The sequence below is a fragment of the Equus przewalskii genome, chromosome 18, assembly GCF_037783145.1.
Source record: "Equus przewalskii isolate Varuska chromosome 18, EquPr2, whole genome shotgun sequence".
Taxonomy (NCBI): domain Eukaryota; kingdom Metazoa; phylum Chordata; class Mammalia; order Perissodactyla; family Equidae; genus Equus; species Equus przewalskii.
The window spans coordinates 35,493,849-35,514,867 of record NC_091848.1 but is presented as its reverse complement, the minus strand read 5'-3'; the positions used below and the strand labels follow the sequence as shown (position 1 = coordinate 35,514,867).

The following is a 21,019-nucleotide window of genomic DNA, read 5'->3' as shown; positions in this document are numbered from 1 at the left end:
TCTGCTCACCTCCTTCCACTGCTTACGAGGGATCCAGTACCCCCATCTTCAGATGTATGGCTGCATGGATCTCTCAGGCATCCTGTTGTGCTGTGTATGGAATCCTCTGTTGGTTAATGAATGTCTGTTTGGTTGTAATTTAGGGAGTTAAGACTAAGGGAACAGCTTACTCTGCGTTGATGCTGACATCACTCTGACATCAAGTTTTTATTGAGGTTTTTGTGTGGACATTCATTTTCAGCTCCTTTGGGTAATACCAAGGAGTGCTATTGCTGGATCATACAGTAAGAGAATGTTTAGTTTTGTAAGAAACTACCAAACTGTTTTCCAAAGTGATTGTTCCATTTTGCACTGCCACCAGCAATGAATGAGATTTGCTTTTGCTCCACATCCTTGTCAGCTTTTGGTGTTGTCAGTGTTCTGGATTTTGGCCATTCTAATAGGTGTATAGTGGTATTGTGTTGTTTTAATTTACATTTCCCTGATGACAGATGATGTGGCACATCTTTTCATGTGCTTGTTTGCCATCTTCTTTGGTGAGGTGTCTGTTAAGGTCTTTGGCCCATTTTTTAAAAGTCAGATTATTTGTTTTCTTATTGTTGAGTTTTAACAGTTCTTTGTATATTTTAGGTAACACTTTATCAGATGTGTCTTTTGCAAATATTTCTCCCAGTCTTTGGCTTGTCTTCTCATTCTCTTGATACTGTCTGTCACAGAGCAGAATTTTAATTTTAATGAAGTCCAGCTGATCAGTTCTTTCTTTCATGGATCATGCCTTTGGTCTTGTATCTGGAATGTAATCACCATACCCAAAGTCATCTAGGTTTTCTATGTTATCTTCTAGGAGGTTTATAGTTTTGTGTTTTACAGTTAGGTTTGTGATTCATTTTGAGTTAATTTTTGTGAAAAGTATAAGGTCTGTATCTAGGTTCATTTTTTTTGCATGTAAATGTCCAGTGCTTCAGCACTATTTGTTGAAAAGACTATTTTTGCTCCATTGTATTGCCTTTACTCCTTTGTCGAAGATTGTTTGACTATATCTATGTGGGTCTATTTCTGGGTTCTCTATTCTGTTTCACTGATCTATTTGTTTATTCTTTTTCCAATACTATACTGTCTTGATTACTGTGTCTTCATTGTATGTTGTAAAGTCAGATAGTATCAGTCTTTTTTGAAGAAAAACTCTGTTCTTCACCTTCAGTATTGTGTTGGCTATTCTGGGTCTTTGGCCTCTTCGTATAAACTTTGGAATCAGTTTGTTGATATCCACAAAATAATTTGCTGGGGTTTTGATTGGGTTGCTTTGAATCTATAGATCAAGTGGGAAGAACTGACATCTTGGCAACATTGAGTCTTCCTGCTCATGAACATGTATTATCTCTGCATTTATATAGTTCTTTGGTATCTTTCATCAGAGTTTTGTAGTTTTCCTTATACAGATCTTATACATATTTTGTTAGATTTATGGGTAAGTATTTCATTTTTACAGGGGCTAATGTAAATTGTAATGTGTGTTTAATTTCAAATTCCACTTGTTCATTGCTGGGATATAGGGAAGCAGTTGACTTTTGTGTGTTAACCATGTATCCCACAACCTTGCTATAATCACTTACTAGTTCTAGGCATTTTTTTGTTGATTCTTTCTAAGTTTCTACTTAGACGATCATTTCATCTGTGAACAAAGACAATTTTATTTCTTTCTTCCCAATATGTATACCTTTTATTTCCTTTTCTTGTCTTATTGCATTAGCTAGGACTCCAGTAGAATGTTAAAAAGCAGTGGTAAGAGGGGACATCCTTGCCTTGTTCTTGATCTTACTGGGGGAACTTTGAGCTTCTCACTGTTAAATATGATAATAGCAGTAGGTTTTTGTAGATTTTCTTTATCAAAAAGTGAGGAGGTTCCCCACTGTTCCTAGTTTACTGAGATTTTTTATCATGAATGGGTGTTGGATTTTGTCAAATGCTTTTTCTGTATCTATTGATATGATCATATGATTTTTCTTTTTTAGCCTGTTGATGTGATGGATTACAGTAATTGATTTTGGAATGTTGAATCAGCCTTGCATACTTGGGATAAATCCCACTTGGTCATGGTATATAAATCTTTTTATACATTGTTGGATTTGATTTGCTAGTATTTTGTTGAGGACTTTTGCATCTATATTCATGAGAGGTATTGGTCCATAGTTTTCTTTTCTTGTGTTGTCTTTTTCTGGTTTTAGTATTAGGATAATGCTGGCCTCATAGAATGATGTGGGAAGTATTCCCTCTGCTTCTATCTTCTGAAAGAGATGGTAGGGAATTGGTATAATTTCTTCTTTAAATGTTTAGTAGAATTCACCAGTGAACCCATCTAGGCCTGGTGCTTTCTGTTTTGGAAGGTTTTAATTGTTGATTTAATTTCTTTAATAGATATAGGCCTAATCAGACTAACTATTTCTTCTTCATGAGTTTTGGCAGGTTGTATCTTTCAAGGAATTGGTCCATTTCACCTAGGTTATCAAATTTGTGAGCAGAGAGTTGTTTATTATATTTCTTTATAATGTTCAAGGATCTGTAGTGATGTCCCCTATTTCATTTCTGAGCCTAAAATTTTGCCTAAAGAAAGGAAACCAAGTTTAGATGCTATTCACTTATATGTGACATAACCAGGAGACATTCTGGAGTTGATATCCCACTGCTGCCCACCTCTGGCCAGTCAGTATCCACTAAGCCACAGAACAGAGTCCAGAAACACTGCCACACTGCTGCCAAAATACTAAAAGTCTCCGTGACTCTAACTGGCAAAAGATCCTGTACACCTGACACTTCTAATTCTTACTTCCACTTTCCTAGACTAGGTGGGAGGTCCATGACGTTTAAGACGCTTCTTGGATCATAGGTTAAGTTCTGATATATTTTAAAGACTCTTTATAGGCTGTTTATTTTGTCCCATTGACTAGTCTGTCTCTTAATACTTGTGCCAGCTCTATATTTCTACATTATTTAGATTTCAGTTTTAGCTTGTGCCCAGTAAGCTCAGAAAGGACTCTCAAAAAATAAGAGGTTTTCATGATATAAACATTTTTTTGCCAGGTTCAGGCCTCTTCCAGTGTGAGACTATTTTATGTAGGACTGAGCATTTATTTGACCCTTAAAACAGCTCTTTCTTGACCTGGGTTGCCTGGGAAAAGCAGGTCTTTCCTTACTTTATTTTGCAGAAAGAACTGAAGACTTCCATCTCTGACTTTTAACAAATAACTCTTCACCAGTTTTAAGAATTATGTTCTAGGAAACTGAATGGGAGAAAACGGATTATTTTCATTATATAACCTTCTATATTATATGCAAAAGAATGCCCAAAAGAATCATTAAAATAATTTTTAACGATTATCCTTTAAAAGGATGAATATGTGTATATATTCCTTTGATTGGTGCTGAGAACCTTGGTTGAGGCAAGGAAAGAGTTATATTTTTTTCTCTCTCTTTGAATGTTAACACTAGAACTAGATTTGGTCCAAAATGGTAGTGATTTGTTCACCTTATGCGTTCCCACAGCAGGTGTGTTGCCGCCAGACTGATTACTGGCAATTTGTGAAAGACATCCGCTGGCTCAGTCCCCACTCGGCCCTTCATGTGGAGAAGGTAAGAAGTGAAGGTAACCACAAGGCTTTGTTGTTTGATGTTCTGTCTTAAGAGTCTCCTAGACTAAAAGGATGGTGAGTCAAGTTTCCTGTTAATTGAGAGCAGGAAATTATCCCTGTAGGACTGATTTGGAGGTGAGGATTATTTGCTTTAAAAAATAAACCTTGAAATTGGGGCTGGCCCCGTGGCATACTGGTTAAGTTCACATGCTCCACTTCAGCGGCCCAGGTTCACCAGTTCAGATCCTGGGCTCAGACCTACACCACTTGTCAGCCATGCTGTGGCAGTGATCCACATGTAAAGTGGTGGAAGATTGGCACAGATGTTAGCTCAGGGCTAGACTTCCTCAAGGAAAAAAGAGGGAGATTTGCAACAGATGTTAGCTCAGGCCTAATCTTCCTCAGCAAAAAATAAATGAAAATAAAAATAAACCTTGAGGGCCAGCCTGGTGGCGCAGCAGTTAAGTTCGCATGTTCTGCTTTGGCAGCCTGGGGTTCGCTAGTTCGGATCCCAGGTGCGGACCTTAGCACCTCTTGTGAAGCCATGCTGTGGCAGGCATCCCACATACAAAGTAGAGGAAGATGGGCATGGATGTTAGCTCAGGCCCAGTCTTCCTCAGCAAAAAGGAGGATTGGCGGCAGATGTTAGCTCAGGGCTAATCTTCCTCAAAAAAATTAAAAAAAAAATAAACCTTGAAAACCCATTGCTCTGGGCCACTTTCTCTCCTCTGGGGAAGGAGTGCAAAAGTTTTGTTATTTTCAAAACATCTGCATAGTGGGACCAGAATGAAGCTTTTCAAAATCCTGGGCAAATGGTGACAGTTCCCTGAAGTGGTTGGGGGAAGTTGGACTCATATGCTGATAACTGTGTTTTTTGAGAAGAGGATGCACCAATTAGAAAGAAATGTGAGGTTTCTGAAGGCCAGGGTCAAATGGAGCCAAACATTTCCTAACAGTTTTGGCTACCCTTGTAGCACCCTACTCTCCTGTCCTCTCAGCTCAACATAGTACTCCTGATTTGCAGTCAGGGAAACAAGAGCTCAGGGAAGCTTGGTGACTTGGCCAGAGTTACACAGCTAGTTCCAGATCAATCACTGTCAAATTTATGTATCTGTTTATTTAACTCTTTATTATGGAAAATTTGAAAAATATACAAAATTAAAGAAAATAGTGTAATGAACCCTAAAATATCTGTCACTCGTCTTTAACACTTGTTGGTACATGGCCAGTATTATTTCATGTATACCCCACCCACTGCCAGATTCATTGTTGAGATGATGTGAGGAAAAGTCATTTGTTTTTAAATGATCAGAGAACCAAATCACAAGGTGTCAGACTGGCCTTTTTTGTGAGAAAAGGCCAGAGCCTAATGGTTTTCTTACATAGATTTTCTTTGTCTTTCTTACTTTTATTTTTCCCACCAAAACCTTCTCTAACTTCCTTTTCTAAAATGTATTGCTGTAGACATTTCCTCTTAGAAGCTATCTGAAATTGCCATCCATACATTTTTTTGCACTAACCCTGGGCTCTGAGACCTTGTTTTTAGGAACAGCCAAGTAGAAGGAAGTTCCAGTAGAGAATGCTGTGCCCAGAGCCAACAAGAGATTGTTTCTCTTTGGTGGAGAACCTTTGATGGCATTTTTCCTGGATCCTTTCCCCCAGGTTTTTGTTGCATTGTTTTCTGGCGGCCATCTGAAATAGAGAACTCTGTGAGAGAGGCCAGAACGTCAAGTTTATCTTCCCTCTGAATACCCCAGAGTTGATGTCTCTTTGGAGTTAGAACATAAAGAGACAGATGTAGCAGCTTTGTCCTCTCCTGGAGCTGCCTTTGAGGACTTAACTGCTTAGTCCCTCTCCAGTGGCCCAATCTAGCAGTGGAGCCGTTAATCCCTTCCTTCCCTCTCCTTGCTCAGTAACCTCTAGATGCTAGCTGGAGGAAAAATACCTCTGATTGCCTCCTCTTTCCTGTCTCAAATCACCAGGCCTCAATTTTGCTGTGTTTACCAGGATGTATCTTTTGACTCCTGCCTCTTTGCCTCCCAGTTCATCAACTTGCATGAGAATGGTGAGAGCGGCACTGATGGTGTGAGTGAGCGTGCCGTTGCAGAGTTGTGGCTGCAGCATAGCTTGCAGTGCCACTGTCTCTCAGCCCAGCTTCGAACTCTGCTTGGGGATAGACAGTATATCAGAAAATTCTACACAGGTACGTAAAGGTCACTTAGCCAGGATTGTTGCCCGTATTCCTCATGCTCTTCCACTTTACGCTTCTTGTACACTGACTCTTATCCCAGGGCCTCACTTGATGCCATAGACATTCTGATCAGAAACACCCATCCAGTCTTCTCTCTCACCTGCTGTGTAAGACACAATCAGACTTTATGTTGAGGTGTTCTCCTATTCCCATACTCACAAACCAGTGAGAGTAACTACCATGTACTGAGTTTCCTATGTGCCAGTCACTTTTGTACTTTTTATACATATGCTCTTCCCCACATCCCTGAGAGGTCAGTATTAATACCTCTGTTTTTCAATCAGGGAAGCAGAGTCCAAGGAGGTTTAGGTGACTTGGCCAAAAGTCACCTAGCAACAGAATTCAAATCTGGGACTTTCTGAATTTGAAGCCTCTTGTTGTAGCCCCTCTGCTATATTGCACATTGCTTAGCCTATCCTAGACTTTATTTGTCCCTGATTCCTCTTCTCTCCACAAATAGCATGATTTTCCTCAAGTCATTTTTACTTTTTCCCTCTCTTCTTCCCTGAGCTTCTCCCCGGGCCACACAAGGAAGCTAAAGATCTCCCCAGTGGGCTCCATCTCTGCAGTAGCTTTTCTCTCCACAGATACTGCTTTCCTGCTAAGCAACGCCCACGTCACGGCCATGCTCCAATGCCTGGAAGCAGTGGAACAGAACAACCCCCGTCTCTTGGCTCAGATTGATGCGTCTATGGTAAAGGGGGCAAGGGATTATCTGTGTCTGTGCTGGGTCCCTCAAATTCACCATGATGTAACCTTATGTGACAAACTACTTCTTCACTTAGGCAGTTGTGGACTGAAAGGCTTTTATTAAAAAGAAAAAAAAAAACTTGGAGAAGAAGGGGAGTTACCGTAAAGTACTTATTGAAGTGAAAAGTCTAAGCTTAGGTCTGTTTGAAGAAGGAGGTGTCTGTTTTTTAAACTCTTTTTTTAAAATCCTGAGTCTAAGTAAGCACCTCCTTAAGGGCAAGCTTGGCAAATTGCTAGGGAGAAGAGGGATGATTTTGAATCAGGAGTAGGACTTGTAGCATTAGACGTAGTATGGCCTAGTGTTACACAGGATCATTTTTGTCCTTGAAGTATAAAGAAAATTTTGTTGCTTATTGTTAACCCTCCAATTCACTCACCCCATCACTAATATCAGTACATCAGCTAGAATGGAATCACAGTCCCTCCTTCTTTTAGGCAGGGATTCCCTATCTCTCTTGGTTTTTAAGTTTTGATTCTTGGTTACCATCTATTGAATACTTTCTATGTGCCAGCCGTGGTGTATGCACAATACATGCATCATCTCATTTAATCCTCACAATTCTATAAGGTAGGCATTAATCTCATTTTATAAAGGACGCCATCGAGGGACAGGGTAAGTCACTTACCCAAAGTTTGGACCAAATAGCCTGTAAGTGATAGGGTCTGGGTTTGAACCCTAGTCTCTCTGATTTCTGACTCCACATGCATAGTCTTGAGCATTTTGTTGTACTGCATCCATGATAAAGCACTCCAGGTTTACCCCCTAGGATTCCAGGGACAGAAGCTGTGGTATATGGCAGGACTTCAAGGTTTTGAAGTTGTATGTTCTAATAGGGGGTAGCTATGCTATATCTACAGGCTCTGGCTGCAGTCCAAGTCTGCTGCCAAAGGTCAGCTTCTATCAGCGTTTCTGTAGTGCTGAATACCCCTGAATGCCCCAAGGTCTCTGTCCTTGATTCTGACACATGTTTTTTTGTAGTTTGCCAGAAAGCATGAGAGCCCGCTGCTCGTGACAAAGAGCCAGAGCCTGACAGCTCTGCCTGGTTCCACATATACCCCTCCAACCAGCTACGCTCAGCATTCCTACTTTGGGTCCTTCTCTAGCCTTCATCAATCCGTACCCAACCACAGCTCAGGTATGGGGGCAGGAAGGGTAGTCATACCGTGTATCCCCAGCCCTGGAAAGTAGAAGACTTGGTGCCTGCTCACAGGCTGAGTGTAGACAAAGCCTTGGGTTCGTGCAGTTTGTCAAACTTCATGTCATTAAAAATGAACATCTTAAAAAGTTATATAGCAACTGACCTAAGATAATTCAATAGAATCATTAAAGTAACAGGAAAGAGAGATGTTTTTAGATTCTTCTGGGTTTCTAATCCACATTGCCAAGAAGGCATTTCAGTAATCATAGGTAACATTTATTGAGTGCCTACCACATTCCAGGATCTGTTATAATCCAGTTTGTGTATATTATCTCATTTGATCCTCAAAACAGTCCTGTGAGGTAGGTGTTATTATTATTGCTCTTTTTATGGATCAGAAAAGCATATGAATAAGCAATGAAGCCACTGTCTCAAGAGCCCATGTGCTTTGCTTAGCTGCTTCTAAGTAATTTTTTACTTACCTCAAATGACTTTTACTGAGGTGACACCAGGTGTCCTGGGCACCCAGTACTGATAGGGAGTTTGGTCCTTAATTGTGGAGAAGCCCTTTATATGTACCAAAGACTTCCAGCTCACCTTTCCCTTCTCTTTCGTTTTATACCCTAGAAAGAAGATCTACTTCCTTTTCACTCTCTGGCCCTCCCCAGGGACCTCGAGAAAGCAGAGGGCACACCTCACCAGTAGAGGATCAAACCACCCAAGCCCCCCTGCTTCCAATCCCTGCATTAGCCAGGGATTCCCCCTCCACTCCAAATGAGATGAGCTCCAGCACTTTAACCAGCCCCATAGAAGCATCCTGGGTCAGCAGCCGGAACGATTCCCCAAGTGATGCCAGTGAGGGGCCTGAGTACTTGGCCATCGGCAACGTGGACCCCCGAGGCCGGACTGCGAGCTGTCAGAGTCACAGCAGCAATGCCGAGAGCAGCAGCTCCAACTTGTTCTCGTCCAGCAGCTCCCAGAAGCCAGATTCTGCTGCTTCGTCACTAGGGGACCAGGAGGGAGGCGGGCAGAGCCAGCTGTCCAGCATCCTTCGCAGGTCCAGCTTCTCAGAGGGGCAGACACTCACTGTCACCAGTGAAACAAAGAGGAGTCATACTCGCTCCCATTCTGATACCAACATTGCCTCCAGAGGAGCCCTAGGTAATGATAATCACTAGCCCCTAGTTACGAAGGTGGCCCCCTGAATTTAGGGTAGAAGGGAAAGTTTCTTCTTAAGGGTCTTCAAATGATAGGAAGAGAAGTTATGTTTCTGATGACATGATGGATATCTTGCTTGTAATAAAAGAGAGAAGTTTGTAATGTAATATGGATACCCAAGAAGTCTCTCTAGAGAATATTTATGTGTATTCCTTTTTACATTGCTGAATGTTAAATGCTTTCCTCAATTCTTTCAGTAGTTTCTTAGCATCAGAGGATAGTGTAACTCATCATAGTTCAAGTTTTAAATGTGTCTCTTACATAGAGGGGAAGTACTAATGAGCTTTAAAAATAATCCCGTTAAATTCCTCCCCTTCCTATGATTCCTGATAAGTTTGGTCAGGATGTAATACTAATATGAGAGAGGCAAATTGACATTAGGGTTTCTTCATTAAAACTAGGGATATAGTGAGTGTGGGGTGATATGACCTTGTAAATAAGTTGGGGCACTGACTGCTGCATCACTAATTCAGGTTGAAAGGCAGTCAGGTAAGGAGGGGCCACTGGGGCCTCCTTCACACAAATACCAGCTGCTAGCAGAGAGCACCCTAGGCATGGGGAAGGTGGGTCTCATTGCTTTTGCCATCTCTCTGCCATCATCTGCCCTGGGTTATTCGTGCCTAGCAGGCTTTGGTTGGGTTTCATTTGTAGAAGAATCTCCCTAACAGTGAGTGGAATGTGGACCTTTTTGCTCAAAGCCAGTTCTGGGTGAGAGAGCCCTAGAAATAAAATATAAAAATAAAATATAAAAAAAATTTAGAAAACAAGCAAAAAGGGGGGATTTCCATTAGTAACTGGAGCTGCTGTTGATTTCTGTTTGTAATTTCTAGAAAGTTGAGAGCTAAGGCCCTCATTTAAAACTTATGAATGACAAACTTTTGTTTCTATTTTCCCCTTAAGAATGTGGTTTGGCTTATTGGAACTCTTCAGGAAAAAAAGTCTCCAAATCAAAGCCTGTCTTCCCACGAGCTTTCTTAGATGTGAAGAGTACTTGGGTTAGATCCTCACTTCACATCTCCTGCTGCAGGCCTGGTGTCTGCTGTACTCCAGGCCACTGGTCTTTGAGCATGTGAAACTTCCCTGCCCCCATTCTGGAATCCACGTGGATTCCAGAAACACGGTAACCTGCATTGGAAAAGGGACCCAGGGAAAACCTAAGCAGAAGGGTCTGAGGGAGTGTGGGTCATGTGTAGCTTCCTGTATGAGTCAGCTGCTAGGGTTCAGTAGCTGACTACTTCAGCACTAGGGTTCCCTCTCGGGAGTTAAGTCCCCTCCTCTGCTAGATAAAAGGACACTCTTTTTCTCACTCTCTCTATTCTCGTTTCCTCTGCACTCTCCTCTGCACGTGTCTGTCTACGTACAGGAGGCCTCAGGAATATCACCATTATAGTTGAAGATCCCATTGCAGGTTTGGGAGCCAGTCCTCCTTTCTGTCCACTGCCTCATCCTCCTCCTGCTCCTCTGTGACCACATTGCTTGGTTCAGAACCTCCTTTTCCATTCTGGTGTCAAATCAAATCTGTCTAGTCTGGTCCTGCTGTGAAGCTTGGACCTGTCTGTAAAATAGCGCCAAGATTTTTTATGATATGTTTTCTGCCCACATCTTCCAGATGCTTCATTCAGTCTCGTAACAAGCTTCTGGGAGGCAGAGTCAAGACTTATCAATCCTGTTTGCCCCAGGGTGAAAGTGAGGCCCAATATTTGTCTAAGACATCGTGATGAATCAGTGGCAGAATTTTTCTTATAATAGACTTACTATGGATTACTTTATTCCCCTTGAATTAACACCAGAATGCGTTTTCTCCCCTTTCTGTGGTTTTGGCTGTGGGTGCATGTTTCTTGCCTGTCCTAGAGTACCGTTTCCTTTTTCTTTCACCCATCTTCCTTCCCTTAAAAGTCCCCATCCACCTGTTCCAGCCATTGCACAGGAATTTTCTAGTGATTTAAGTTTCTTTGATTTTCATGGTGGTGTTCAAACTGAATCTTGTTTTCCATTCTGGGTTCCATAATTCATGGAGATGTTAATGACTCCATGACTCCAGACTAGAATATATCTGCAAGACAGAGTGGTGAGGGAGGACTGAAAACCATGGCTTCCTGGTAATGGGTGAAGCCACTGGGGATGTTAGCCTGGAAAAGAGAACATTAAAGAGGAATAAGTGGGCGGGACCATCATTTAGAAGAGCATTGTAGTTCTTAAGGAGATGAGAAATTGTAAGAAGACAGATTTCAAGTGTTACATGAGGAAATTCTAAGAATTAGAGCTGTTCAGTTGAATGGGCAGCATCAGGAGGTAGTGAGCTCAGTAAGCAAAAGCTGGGTGGTGTTCACATGTAAAGGAAAAGGGTGCTGGTGTTGGAGTGTGTGTTGTACACTGAGTTTGACTGGGGACCTCAAAGTTCCCTTCCAAGTCTTAGTTTCTTACCAGGGTATCATGGTGACTGCTGCTTTGTCTTCAGTTCAGTATTGAGGAGCAGAGCCCACTGCCAGGACCACCAGAAATCTTTGAGGCCAAGGAGAAGAGAACACAGGTTCTCTCTTACCACACAGTAGCATTTTTGTGAGAGGAGCAGCTGACAAGTTGGCACCATCTGTCCGGGAAGTGGGTTGAATGCAGCCCAATCCTTCATTCTCTTGGAGCATCCTCCTCATTTCTCAGGCACCCACAGCTTTTCTACCTGCTCTTCCTTCTGTGGCACCGGGAACTTTGTGTTTTCCTTTGGAGAATATCAGTTTCTCATTTCCTGCAAGCCCTGCCTGCTGCTGTTTCCCCACTCCTAACTTTCACTGTTCCTTGAATACTTCTACCCAGGGATTTCATACTTTGCTAGTCTTCTCTTGAAATGTCTCCCTTCCTTCTCCAGTGAGGCTGGGTCTGCAGCCCTGTGGCTGAGCCCTTTGGTTATAAGGCCATCATCTCTGGCTTTTCTAGCATTGTCTTAATGCTTCTTTTAGGACATTGCTAGATTTTATGTTGTTATTCTGCCAATTCAGAAGTGGGTTAAATTTGTAGGTATGACAAATTTACGTTTCAGGGTCAAGAGAGGCCATATCCTGGTATTTCCTTAGTGAGTATAACCCATCTGATACTGTTTAAAAGCCTAGTGTTAAGGTATCAGAAAAGTTTTAATGTACTTATCTTTGTTTTACCTTGTGAGAACTGTTTTCTGAATTGGTTTGTCAGGAGGCTGGAAATTGGCTGATGTTCCTGGAACATTTGGTAAAAAGATAGAAGAAAAGAACTAAATTCAGGAATCCACTGATTTGATTCTTTTTCACCTTTGTGTTGCCGCATTCTGGGTCATGTTTTCTCTTTTCACCTTAGAATATACTGACTTACCATCTCCCTTCCTCCATGTGTTCCTGCATTCTTGGACTGTTCCCTGTTGGTGTGCCACCTCTCTCCTCTTTGGGAGGGTCTTGGGAATGGGAGCAGTTAAATGTTGAAACTCCAAAGTTGAGAATGTATCTGTTGCTCACCTCGTATGTGTGTTTTTACTCCCTGGTGGTCACTGACACTAGAATCCTGCAATGATAAGTCGAAGTTGAGAGGCCCCTTGCCCTACTCTGGCCAAAGCAGTGAAGTCAGCACACCCAGCTCTCTGTACATGGAGTATGGTAAGTGAGTACTAGGAAGGCTAGGACTGCATTTGTGTCTTTTCTCTGCTCTCCCCTTGTGCCTGCTGAGCTGTGAGCTCTGTGGCTCATCTCAGCTCTGTGGAGGGTACACACTGTACACTCTCACCCTCCCTTTCATCATTTTCAACCTCTGTGCTGGAAATCACACTGCCCTGCTGTTTCTCTTGCTCCCCTCTGACTTAGGGGTCCCACCATCTCATGCTATGGGCGTTATCACCATGAGTGTCTGTTGATCCAGATGGAATGGCGCTCTGCGTGGGTGAGAGGGACCTTGAAAAGAGGCCTTTGAGTGTCTGGGCTTAATTACCGGAAGATAAGCTCCACATGGAAATCATCCACAGGAGGAAACCATTTGTTTCCTTGTCTGTCTCTCAGCACAGGTTTTTTGTTTTCTTTTTTGTGGAGTAGGAGGGCAAGTAGTTCATGTTTAGATGGTAAAAGGATTGTTTCCAGGCTCTCTACATTGATTCCACCGTTCCTTAACCAGAAGGCTTAGTGCTCTGGGATTCTGAGATTCAGAGAAATTCCTTTAGAAGGTAGATAGCTTCTTTCCAGTCTGTTACCTAGGAAGGCTTGGGAGCATCTTTAGTGGTAAAATCATCAGACTTCTTGAAGAAGCTTGGCTGTTACAGATTTGCATTTCAAGTGAGAGCTTTTCACATTCACATTCCATTTTTCTACAGAGGATGGTCAGTACCTGTGCTCAGGGGAAGGTATGTTCCGAAGACCATCAGAAGGACAGTCCCTCATCAGCTACTTGTCTGAGCAAGACTTTGGCAGCTGTGCAGACCTGGAAAAGGTGAGGAGTCTAAGGGGCTACCAAAGAGTCCATGAGTTGGGAGATCTGGCCTGAGGGGCTGCAGTGCCATTCATTCTAAGGAGGTTTGGGGTACACAGCAGTAACATAAGTATAGACAACAGTAAAGATAAGTTCATAGTAAAGATAAACTCAGTAAGTTCTATCTCTGAAGAACTCTTCATGGAGGACATGCTCCTCATTGAGTCTAAAAATATTACTGATTTTGACTTAGAAGCTACCTTGGGCAGAGAAGCATTGAATTTTAGCCACATGATTGTTGTTTCCTTGACCCTGGAACCTTAAGTAAAAACTGTTTCCAGAATAAACTTCTATATTTTGTTCTAAGGCTCAGATACGTAATAAATAACGTTCCTGTAGCATTTTATAGCTTACAAAGCACTTTATCTTGAGACATCACATTTACCTTAATAATTTGTGTACAGGTGTATGGCTTTAGGAAAGACCCTGATATGAAGTTCTGGACTTCTTCCCTGTCATATTTTTATGTAGAAAGTGGAACAGGAAGGCCCAGGCATGGCCAGGTACGAGAGCAAAGAGAATGTAGAACAGGTTTTCTGGCCATCAGCTTTCTTTATAGTAGGGGTGTTTTGAATAAAAGGAGTGCATGTCTTGCAAGCTCTACTTTCCCACATTATTATCAATGAGGTTTTCAATATTTCTAGCCCCTTACTAAGCAACTTCTTTGGTGTTCTCCTTCTGCCAGGAGAATGCCCACTTCAGCATCTCAGAGTCCTTGATTGCTGCCATTGAGCTAATGAAGTGCAACATGATGAGCCAGTGCCTAGAAGAGGAAGAAGACGAGGAGGAAGACAGCGATAGAGAGATCCAGGAACTGAAGCAGAAGATCCGCCTTCGTCGCCAGCAAATCCGCACCAAGAATCTGCTCCCTGTGTACCAGGAGACTGAGCATGGAAGTGAGTGAGTCTGTGAGCGTGTCTCTTCCTGCTTCTTCAGGGCTTCAGGATAAGACATGGCACCACGTGGGCTTTCTTTTTTGTCTTAATTTGAGATGTTATTACCCAGCCAAGGGTTCCTCTGCTGCCAGAAAGATTTTCTCTGTTGTTCTGATTTTTTTTTCCTACTAGACCAGAATCCTAGAGTTCATCCATTTCCTGCTTCAGAAATATCTTCCAAAAAGTAGGTTTCTGATATGAGACTTAAGACCAGTCGTTCCAGATTCACTTCCCAGATAGTAGTACATTCTATTTACATAAAACTTTCTAAATTTCATGAATAAAATGGAGATAAACCAGCAAGAAGGGCTAGTTTCCACTTCCCCAGCATCACCCCAGCCAAAGTTCTATTTACTTCTCTGTTGAAGTCATACCTGGTCCCTTTTATTGTAACCCTAGAGGGAGAAGGAGACCTCTTTCTGTCCTGTTTATTACTTTTTTTGTTTTTAAACCTCACAGGCTTTCGGGTCACTTCCAGCAGCTCCCAGTTCAGTTCACGTGATTCAGCACAGTTCTCTGACTCAGGCTCTGCTGATGAGGTTGATGAATTTGAAATCCAAGGTAAGAACTGACACTTCTTCAAGGGAGCTTTCATTACCTGTTTCTTTCAATTTAGAATCATAGGCTGAGAAGCTTTCCCTATGTAGGGGATCTTCAGTATGGTCCATTATGGAATGTTGTCAGCGATTGTAAGGGACAGCCTTTCTTGCTAAAAAGAGAACCCCTTTAAAATTTAAGCATAAAAGAACACTGAAAGGAAGTGTTCCAGGTGGAGTGGGCTGCCTGTTGAAGTCACCCCGATGCTGCTTCCTCAGTTGCACCTTTCTCATGGATTCTCCCTCTGATTCCTCCTGCTCACAGCTGAGGGCTGGCCCATACCTGTGTGAAATTATAATCCTATTCTCCTGTGTTTCATAACACAACAGAAATTGTTTCAAAGTGTTTAAAAGAAGCTTTGTTATAATCGTAAGAGAAAAGGACAAAAAGTTATTGGGAAAAAAAGCAAAAAATGAAAAAAATCAAGTTTACAAAGTAGAGCTTTATTTTCTGTCCTACCATTGCACACTTGCTTAGCAGAATCACAGACTGTTGTTGTTATTGTTGTAAGCATCTGCCTGCATAGAGAAGGGGATGGGTTCTAATCTGGGAAGGCAGCTGTGTTAAATCAGGTTAACTGTTTAGTGGGTTAAAACATTCCTGCAAATCATAGATTTCTTCAAGTCTTCATCAGTGCTACAAGCAGACAAACAAAAAAACAGTTCAGGGACATAAACTTATCCCCAGTAGGTGAAACCGAAAGTAATTTTCTTGTAGAGGTGAATTGTATCTGTAATTCTGTGTTGTAAAATGATGATGAATGGATCTTTTATTGCCTGAGGCTCCAGTTTCCTTTTACACCAGTCTAGAGCCCATTCACCTGCACAGACCTCCAGGTTATGGTAGCTGCGTTTCTTCCCCATTCAGAAATACAGTTTTTTACACATATTTTTCCAGGTCTCCAGGAAGTCTTCCTTCTGTGTTCTCTTTAATGTACCTGATTTCTATTCATGACAATAATAGATAATCACTTAAAGCTCCAATTTTTTTTGTTTGTATGTGGTTTTCCAACAGCAATTCTCCAATTCTCTTACATCGACTGTGTCCTATAATTCAATTCTGACACTGATTCCTGGAGTTAGCACAGACTCCACAGGTTAAGGGCTCAATCCCATGAGACTACCCCACTTCAGATGCCAGCCACAAATGGGGTCACCAGGCTACCTTTACTTCTCTCCAGACAACTACAAATTCAGGGGTCCCATGACCCGCCACTCAGGTTCGATAATTTGCTAGAATGACTTACAGAACTCAGGAAAGTGCTATAGTTATAATTTCAGTTTACTATAAGGGATACAAATGAACATCTTCATGAAGAGGTACATAGGGCAAGGTCCCAAAGTGTCCCAAGCACAGGAACCTCTGTCCCTGTGGAGTCAGGGTGCACCACTCTCCCAGTACATCGATATATTCACCAACCAGGAAGCTCCCCCAAACCTCATCATTATGAGTTTTTTTTTTAATCAAGGTTTCATTATGTAGGCATGAGTGATTAAATCATTGACCATTGGCGATTGAATTCAATCTCTAGTTTCTTCCCCCTCCTGGGAGATTGGGGGTGGGGATAAAAGTTCTAATCCTTTAATCAAGTGGTTGGGTTTTTTTTCTGGCAACCAGCCCCATAGTAAAGCTATCTAAGTGCCCCCTAAGAGTCACCTTATTAGCATAAACTCAGATATAATGGAAAGAGACTCATTATAAATAATAAAAGACATGCCTATCACTCAGGAAATTCTAAGGGTTTTAGGAGCTCTGTGCCAGGAATTGAGGCAAAGACCAAATATATACATATTTTTGTTATACCAGTCTGTGATTGACCTGATCTCCAAATTAGAGGAAAATAAAAGAGTTCTGCCCTTTCTCTAGGATCAGCAGTCAGAATTTCATGAGGGTAATACTAAGGTAAATACAAAACGCTGCTTCACTGGGTGTGGAGCAGTCCACTTGACCACTTTCCCCTGGCAAAGCAAGGAGCCAGGGGAAGCTGTTGAGTCTGGAAGGAGTCAGATTTGAAATAGCCTGTCTGGAGGTGGCACCAAGTATGCTCCTATTGGAACCTTTTGCTGCAATTGTGGGCCCAGAGGAGATGTTTAATCAGCTAACTCTCTAGTCAGTTCAGAACAGAAATCCTTAAAGGGAAAGAACTTAGGGCTGGGTTTCTCAAACTCTAGGCCAGATAATTCTTTGCTGTGATAGACTGTCCTGTGCATTATAGAATGTTTAGCGTCATCCCTGACCTCTACCCACTAAATGCTGGTAGCATTCCACCCTCTCCCACAAATCGTGACAATCAAAAATGTCTCCAGACATTGTCAAGTATCTGTAGGGGGAAAAATCCCCCATGTTGAGAACCGCTACTTTAGGAGGTCTGGTTTGGGGAAGGCTGGCAAGGCCAATTTCGGGGAGCAGCAGTGACTGTCTCCCAAGTTATTGTGAGTACCTACCTGTGGACGTAAGTTCCTGAAAGCAGTTTTACCTTTGGAGCAACGGTCAAGTTCTGATTCAGGAACATGTGGTATAGAGCTGTCATTCTCATTGATTTACTTCCTGTCTGAATACTAAAGGGCCCCTTTTATAATCATTATTACACAGATGGTAGCGAAGGATCTAACCTGACTCGCATGTCAAAGAACGGACTCTCAGTGTCGGTGGCCTCAATGTTTTCAGGTAGCCTGCATTGGAAGCGTGGGTGTGCTCATACATGCATGTGTGTGAATGTTGGCACCAGCTTTTGTACATACTTTATCACGTGACTCCTGTCAAGGTTCTAAGGGCTACAAGATCTGGAGAACTAGCTGGGAAAAAGCAGACCTAAGACAGCCAGAAACAATTCAGATATTCATTTTCTTCTTCCTCGTATGACCCCGACAATCCTCCTCACAGAGATTGTCCTTGTTGACGCTTCCCTATAGTGATACATATATATTAAGTGGTCATTGTGGCTGATGAGGTAGTAGACAGTTTAGAAAGGAATGGTTAGGTGAAGAAACTTTAGTTCAAACTTTTAGGTAAGCTACTGCTACACATTCAGATAGCAAAAGTCAGATAGAATAGTATGAAGCTTAGTGTCTTAGTGAAAGTTTAAAGTCAGATAGAATAGTATGAAGTTTAGTGTCTTAGTGAAAGTTTAAAGTCAGATAGAATAGTATGAAGCTTAGTGTCTTAGTGAAAGTTTAAAGTCAGATAGAATAGTATGAAGTTTAGTGTCTTAGTGAAAGTTTGCAGAGCCGACTTTCAGAAAGCTCTCTCTTCTAGGTACTTTGTATACAATTAGGATTTACTGCTGCAAATGTTTGCCCTTAGTAATTGCTCTGTGATCCAAACAAGTAGACTTTCTGTAGGTTGGGTTAACTTGAAAGAAAGTAGCAGTTTTCTACTCAACTTGGCTTTAAGAAAAACAACAACAAAACTCAGGACTTTTTATTAAACAGTTAATGTTAACTGTTAATATTGTCAGCCACTAGAATTTGAAATTATTATGTAAGATTAGATCAAGATTTAGAGAAATAAAAGTAATTAGGTGCCTTTTATCTTTACTCCTGAACAGCTTTAATTTATCCTAACATAGTCTTCCCTTCCTTGGGAAGTAATTATCCTAAGTCAGTTTTTAACTGGTTTCTAATGTGTTTGTAACCACAGTCCTTCGCTGGTGCACTTATTGGTTGTCAGCCACTTCTCCATCAGAGCATATTCACTCTGCTTTAACCATAAGGCATACCTTTATTTGGTCTTCCTAGCATTATTTCTTCCTCCATTTTGGAGCTTTAAAGCTTTTTTATACACTAAGAGTATGAAACATTTTTCAACTAAAAAACTACTTTTTCTTGTGACGCACAATCCCAACACGTTATTGGGAGCTGGAGAAACAGCAGTCAGAACAAGCCCCTCAAAAGTAGTGACTTGTTTTACCTTCTTTCTATACACAGATTCCCAATTATGAAAGTGTAATTTACAATTCATTTTTCTGTACTCTAATTTCTTTATTGCTTTCTGTTCTTTTTCATCTATTTCTGGTATTTAATCAAGTTTATTACTGGTACCAAATTCTTTCTGAAAACTATCCTTATACTTCTTATTAGCAGTCTTCCCCATCATGTCCAGAGGTTTACAGGCTCATTTCTTTTTGATCACCTTAAGTGATTTATGCTATTGAAGAGTCTATCAAAGAAGGGTCATCAGAATCTGTAACACTTTGGAAAAATTAAAGCACTTAAGGATCGTATTATGGACATCATCTGTGATAAGTACTCTGCATATTGTAATACTCTGCTTAATATAATCACTTTTCTTTGATCCTGATTCATCAAATAGACCATATGGAGCAGAAGTGTTTATGAAGGAAATAGATTTGAAAGTTCCTTCCTCCTAGCAATAACGTGGATATAAACCTTGTGATCATAGAAAGCTTCTTGATAGAAAGCTTTGTATTCATCAACGTCTGTTTCTTTTTTTAAACAATGTTACTAAGGTATAATCACATATCAAAATTCACCCACTTTAAGTGTATAGTTCAATTTTTGGTAAATTTACCAAGCTGTGCAACCATTATCACAGTGTAGTTTTAGAACATTTTCATCAGCCCAATAAGATCCCTTGTGCCCATTTGCAGTTAATTCCCATTCTTACCCCAACCTTCAGTTCACCACTAATCTACTCTCTGTCTCTATAGATTTGCCTTTTCTGGACATTTCATTTAAATTGGATCATATGATATGTGATCTTTTGTGTCTAGCTTCTTTCACTTCATCTATTTCTTCTGATGGTGTCTGCCAAATTGATATGATAGCATTCATAAGCACGCAATCCCAGACAGTCTTTTCAACTTCTTTAGTTTTAGGGGTTTGTTGTTCTCTCCCACCACTTCATCCTCTTCTATTATAGCTTTATCAATTCTTCTTTATCTTCCTTTGTAGAGTCTTCTAGAACTTCAATCTTCCACATATATGTATCTTTGTATCTAGTCAGGGTCCAATCTGGACACAGAAACCACATAGTAATTTGAATAGGGAAAGTTTAATATGAAGAATTATTAACTATAATGGGAAATTGAAGTAGTGGGAGACTGGCTTGTAAGGAGTAAAGAGATCTCTAAAGAATACAGGAATAGCAAATAGAGGCAGCAGTTGCTCTCCCTAGGGCTGAGATAGAGCACCCAGGGAAGGAACAAATGTAGAAGAGGGCCACATCCCCAGGGCTGAGATCCAGATCTCCTGGCTCACTGGATGGTGGAGAAGTTCTCTAAAGCTGCAGAGCTGTCCTGAGAGATACCAGGGGATGCTATCCATGGAGGTGCCGTGCCAATGGCCCTTAGCAAAGAAACCATTCTCTGGGGTGCTGGAGGCGGCTGCTCCAGGGAGGTGCCGTGACTCAGAACTCAGAGTACCAGGGGACATGGTTCATGGGAGGTGCCAGGCCTGTGACCCTTGCTATGAAGCTTTCCCAAGAGGTGCCAAGAGAAGCCATTTATGAGAAGTACTGCTAGTGGCACTCTGCTGCAAAGCCGCTTGAAGGCATGCTTCCCCAGAGGAAAAGTCACATGCACTACAGGAGTCTGCCTAGAGGAGTACGCCAGAACCAGCAAGAGAAACCCCTTCCTCCTTCAGTGTCCCTCCAGTGCCCTCTACTGACAAAGCTTAACATTGTGCCAGCTGGCGAAGGACCAGTATTTCAGAGTTTAGCTCCATTATCACAGAGCAGACAAAAAGAAGGGCACGTTTAAAACTGAAAGGCAATAAATTGATAACTGACACAATATGTAAAGAGGAAAGTTCATGAACTATGTTTTCTGACAAGTTTTGAATTATATCCAATTCAAGGTAAACATTTGCTTCTCCCCACCCTCTGCTTTTTAATCAAATTTTTTCTCCTTTTAAAACAAGAATAGTTGTGGTTCTCCATTTCAAAGTGTTTCCTCTTGAGTCAGCAGTTACAGAAAATTCATTGGAGTTGGATTTCCAATGAATTTGGATAGCACCTTATCTGCTAGAAGGGAAAGCAGGATGGAGACCAACATCAAACTGGCCGGTA

At 41.5% G+C, this 21,019-nt stretch overlaps 1 protein-coding gene across 50 annotated transcripts in view; it reads left to right on the top strand.

Moving 5' to 3' along the window:
* The window catches only part of RUBCN (rubicon autophagy regulator), a 68,132-nt gene that overhangs the window by 35,076 nt on the left and 12,037 nt on the right, over positions 1–21,019 (top strand). For 4 of the 50 annotated variants that reach the window (XM_070583549.1, XM_070583572.1, XM_070583552.1 and 1 more), the window contains 10 exons: positions 3,541–3,627; positions 5,670–5,829; positions 6,465–6,571; positions 7,607–7,763; positions 8,394–8,927; positions 10,348–10,392; positions 12,506–12,601; positions 13,306–13,421; positions 14,146–14,356; positions 14,855–14,956. In XM_070583549.1, coding sequence (XP_070439650.1) covers positions 3,541–3,627; positions 5,670–5,829; positions 6,465–6,571; positions 7,607–7,763; positions 8,394–8,927; positions 10,348–10,392; positions 12,506–12,601; positions 13,306–13,421; positions 14,146–14,356; positions 14,855–14,956 — 1,615 coding nt within the window. Of the gene's footprint in view, positions 1–3,540; positions 3,628–5,608; positions 5,830–6,464; positions 6,572–7,606; positions 7,764–8,393; positions 8,928–10,347; positions 10,393–12,505; positions 12,602–13,305; positions 13,422–14,145; positions 14,357–14,854; positions 14,957–17,584; positions 17,660–21,019 lie in introns of all 50 variants that reach the window. The other 46 variants (XM_070583544.1, XM_070583547.1, XM_070583542.1 and 43 more) reach the window with 31 other exon arrangements.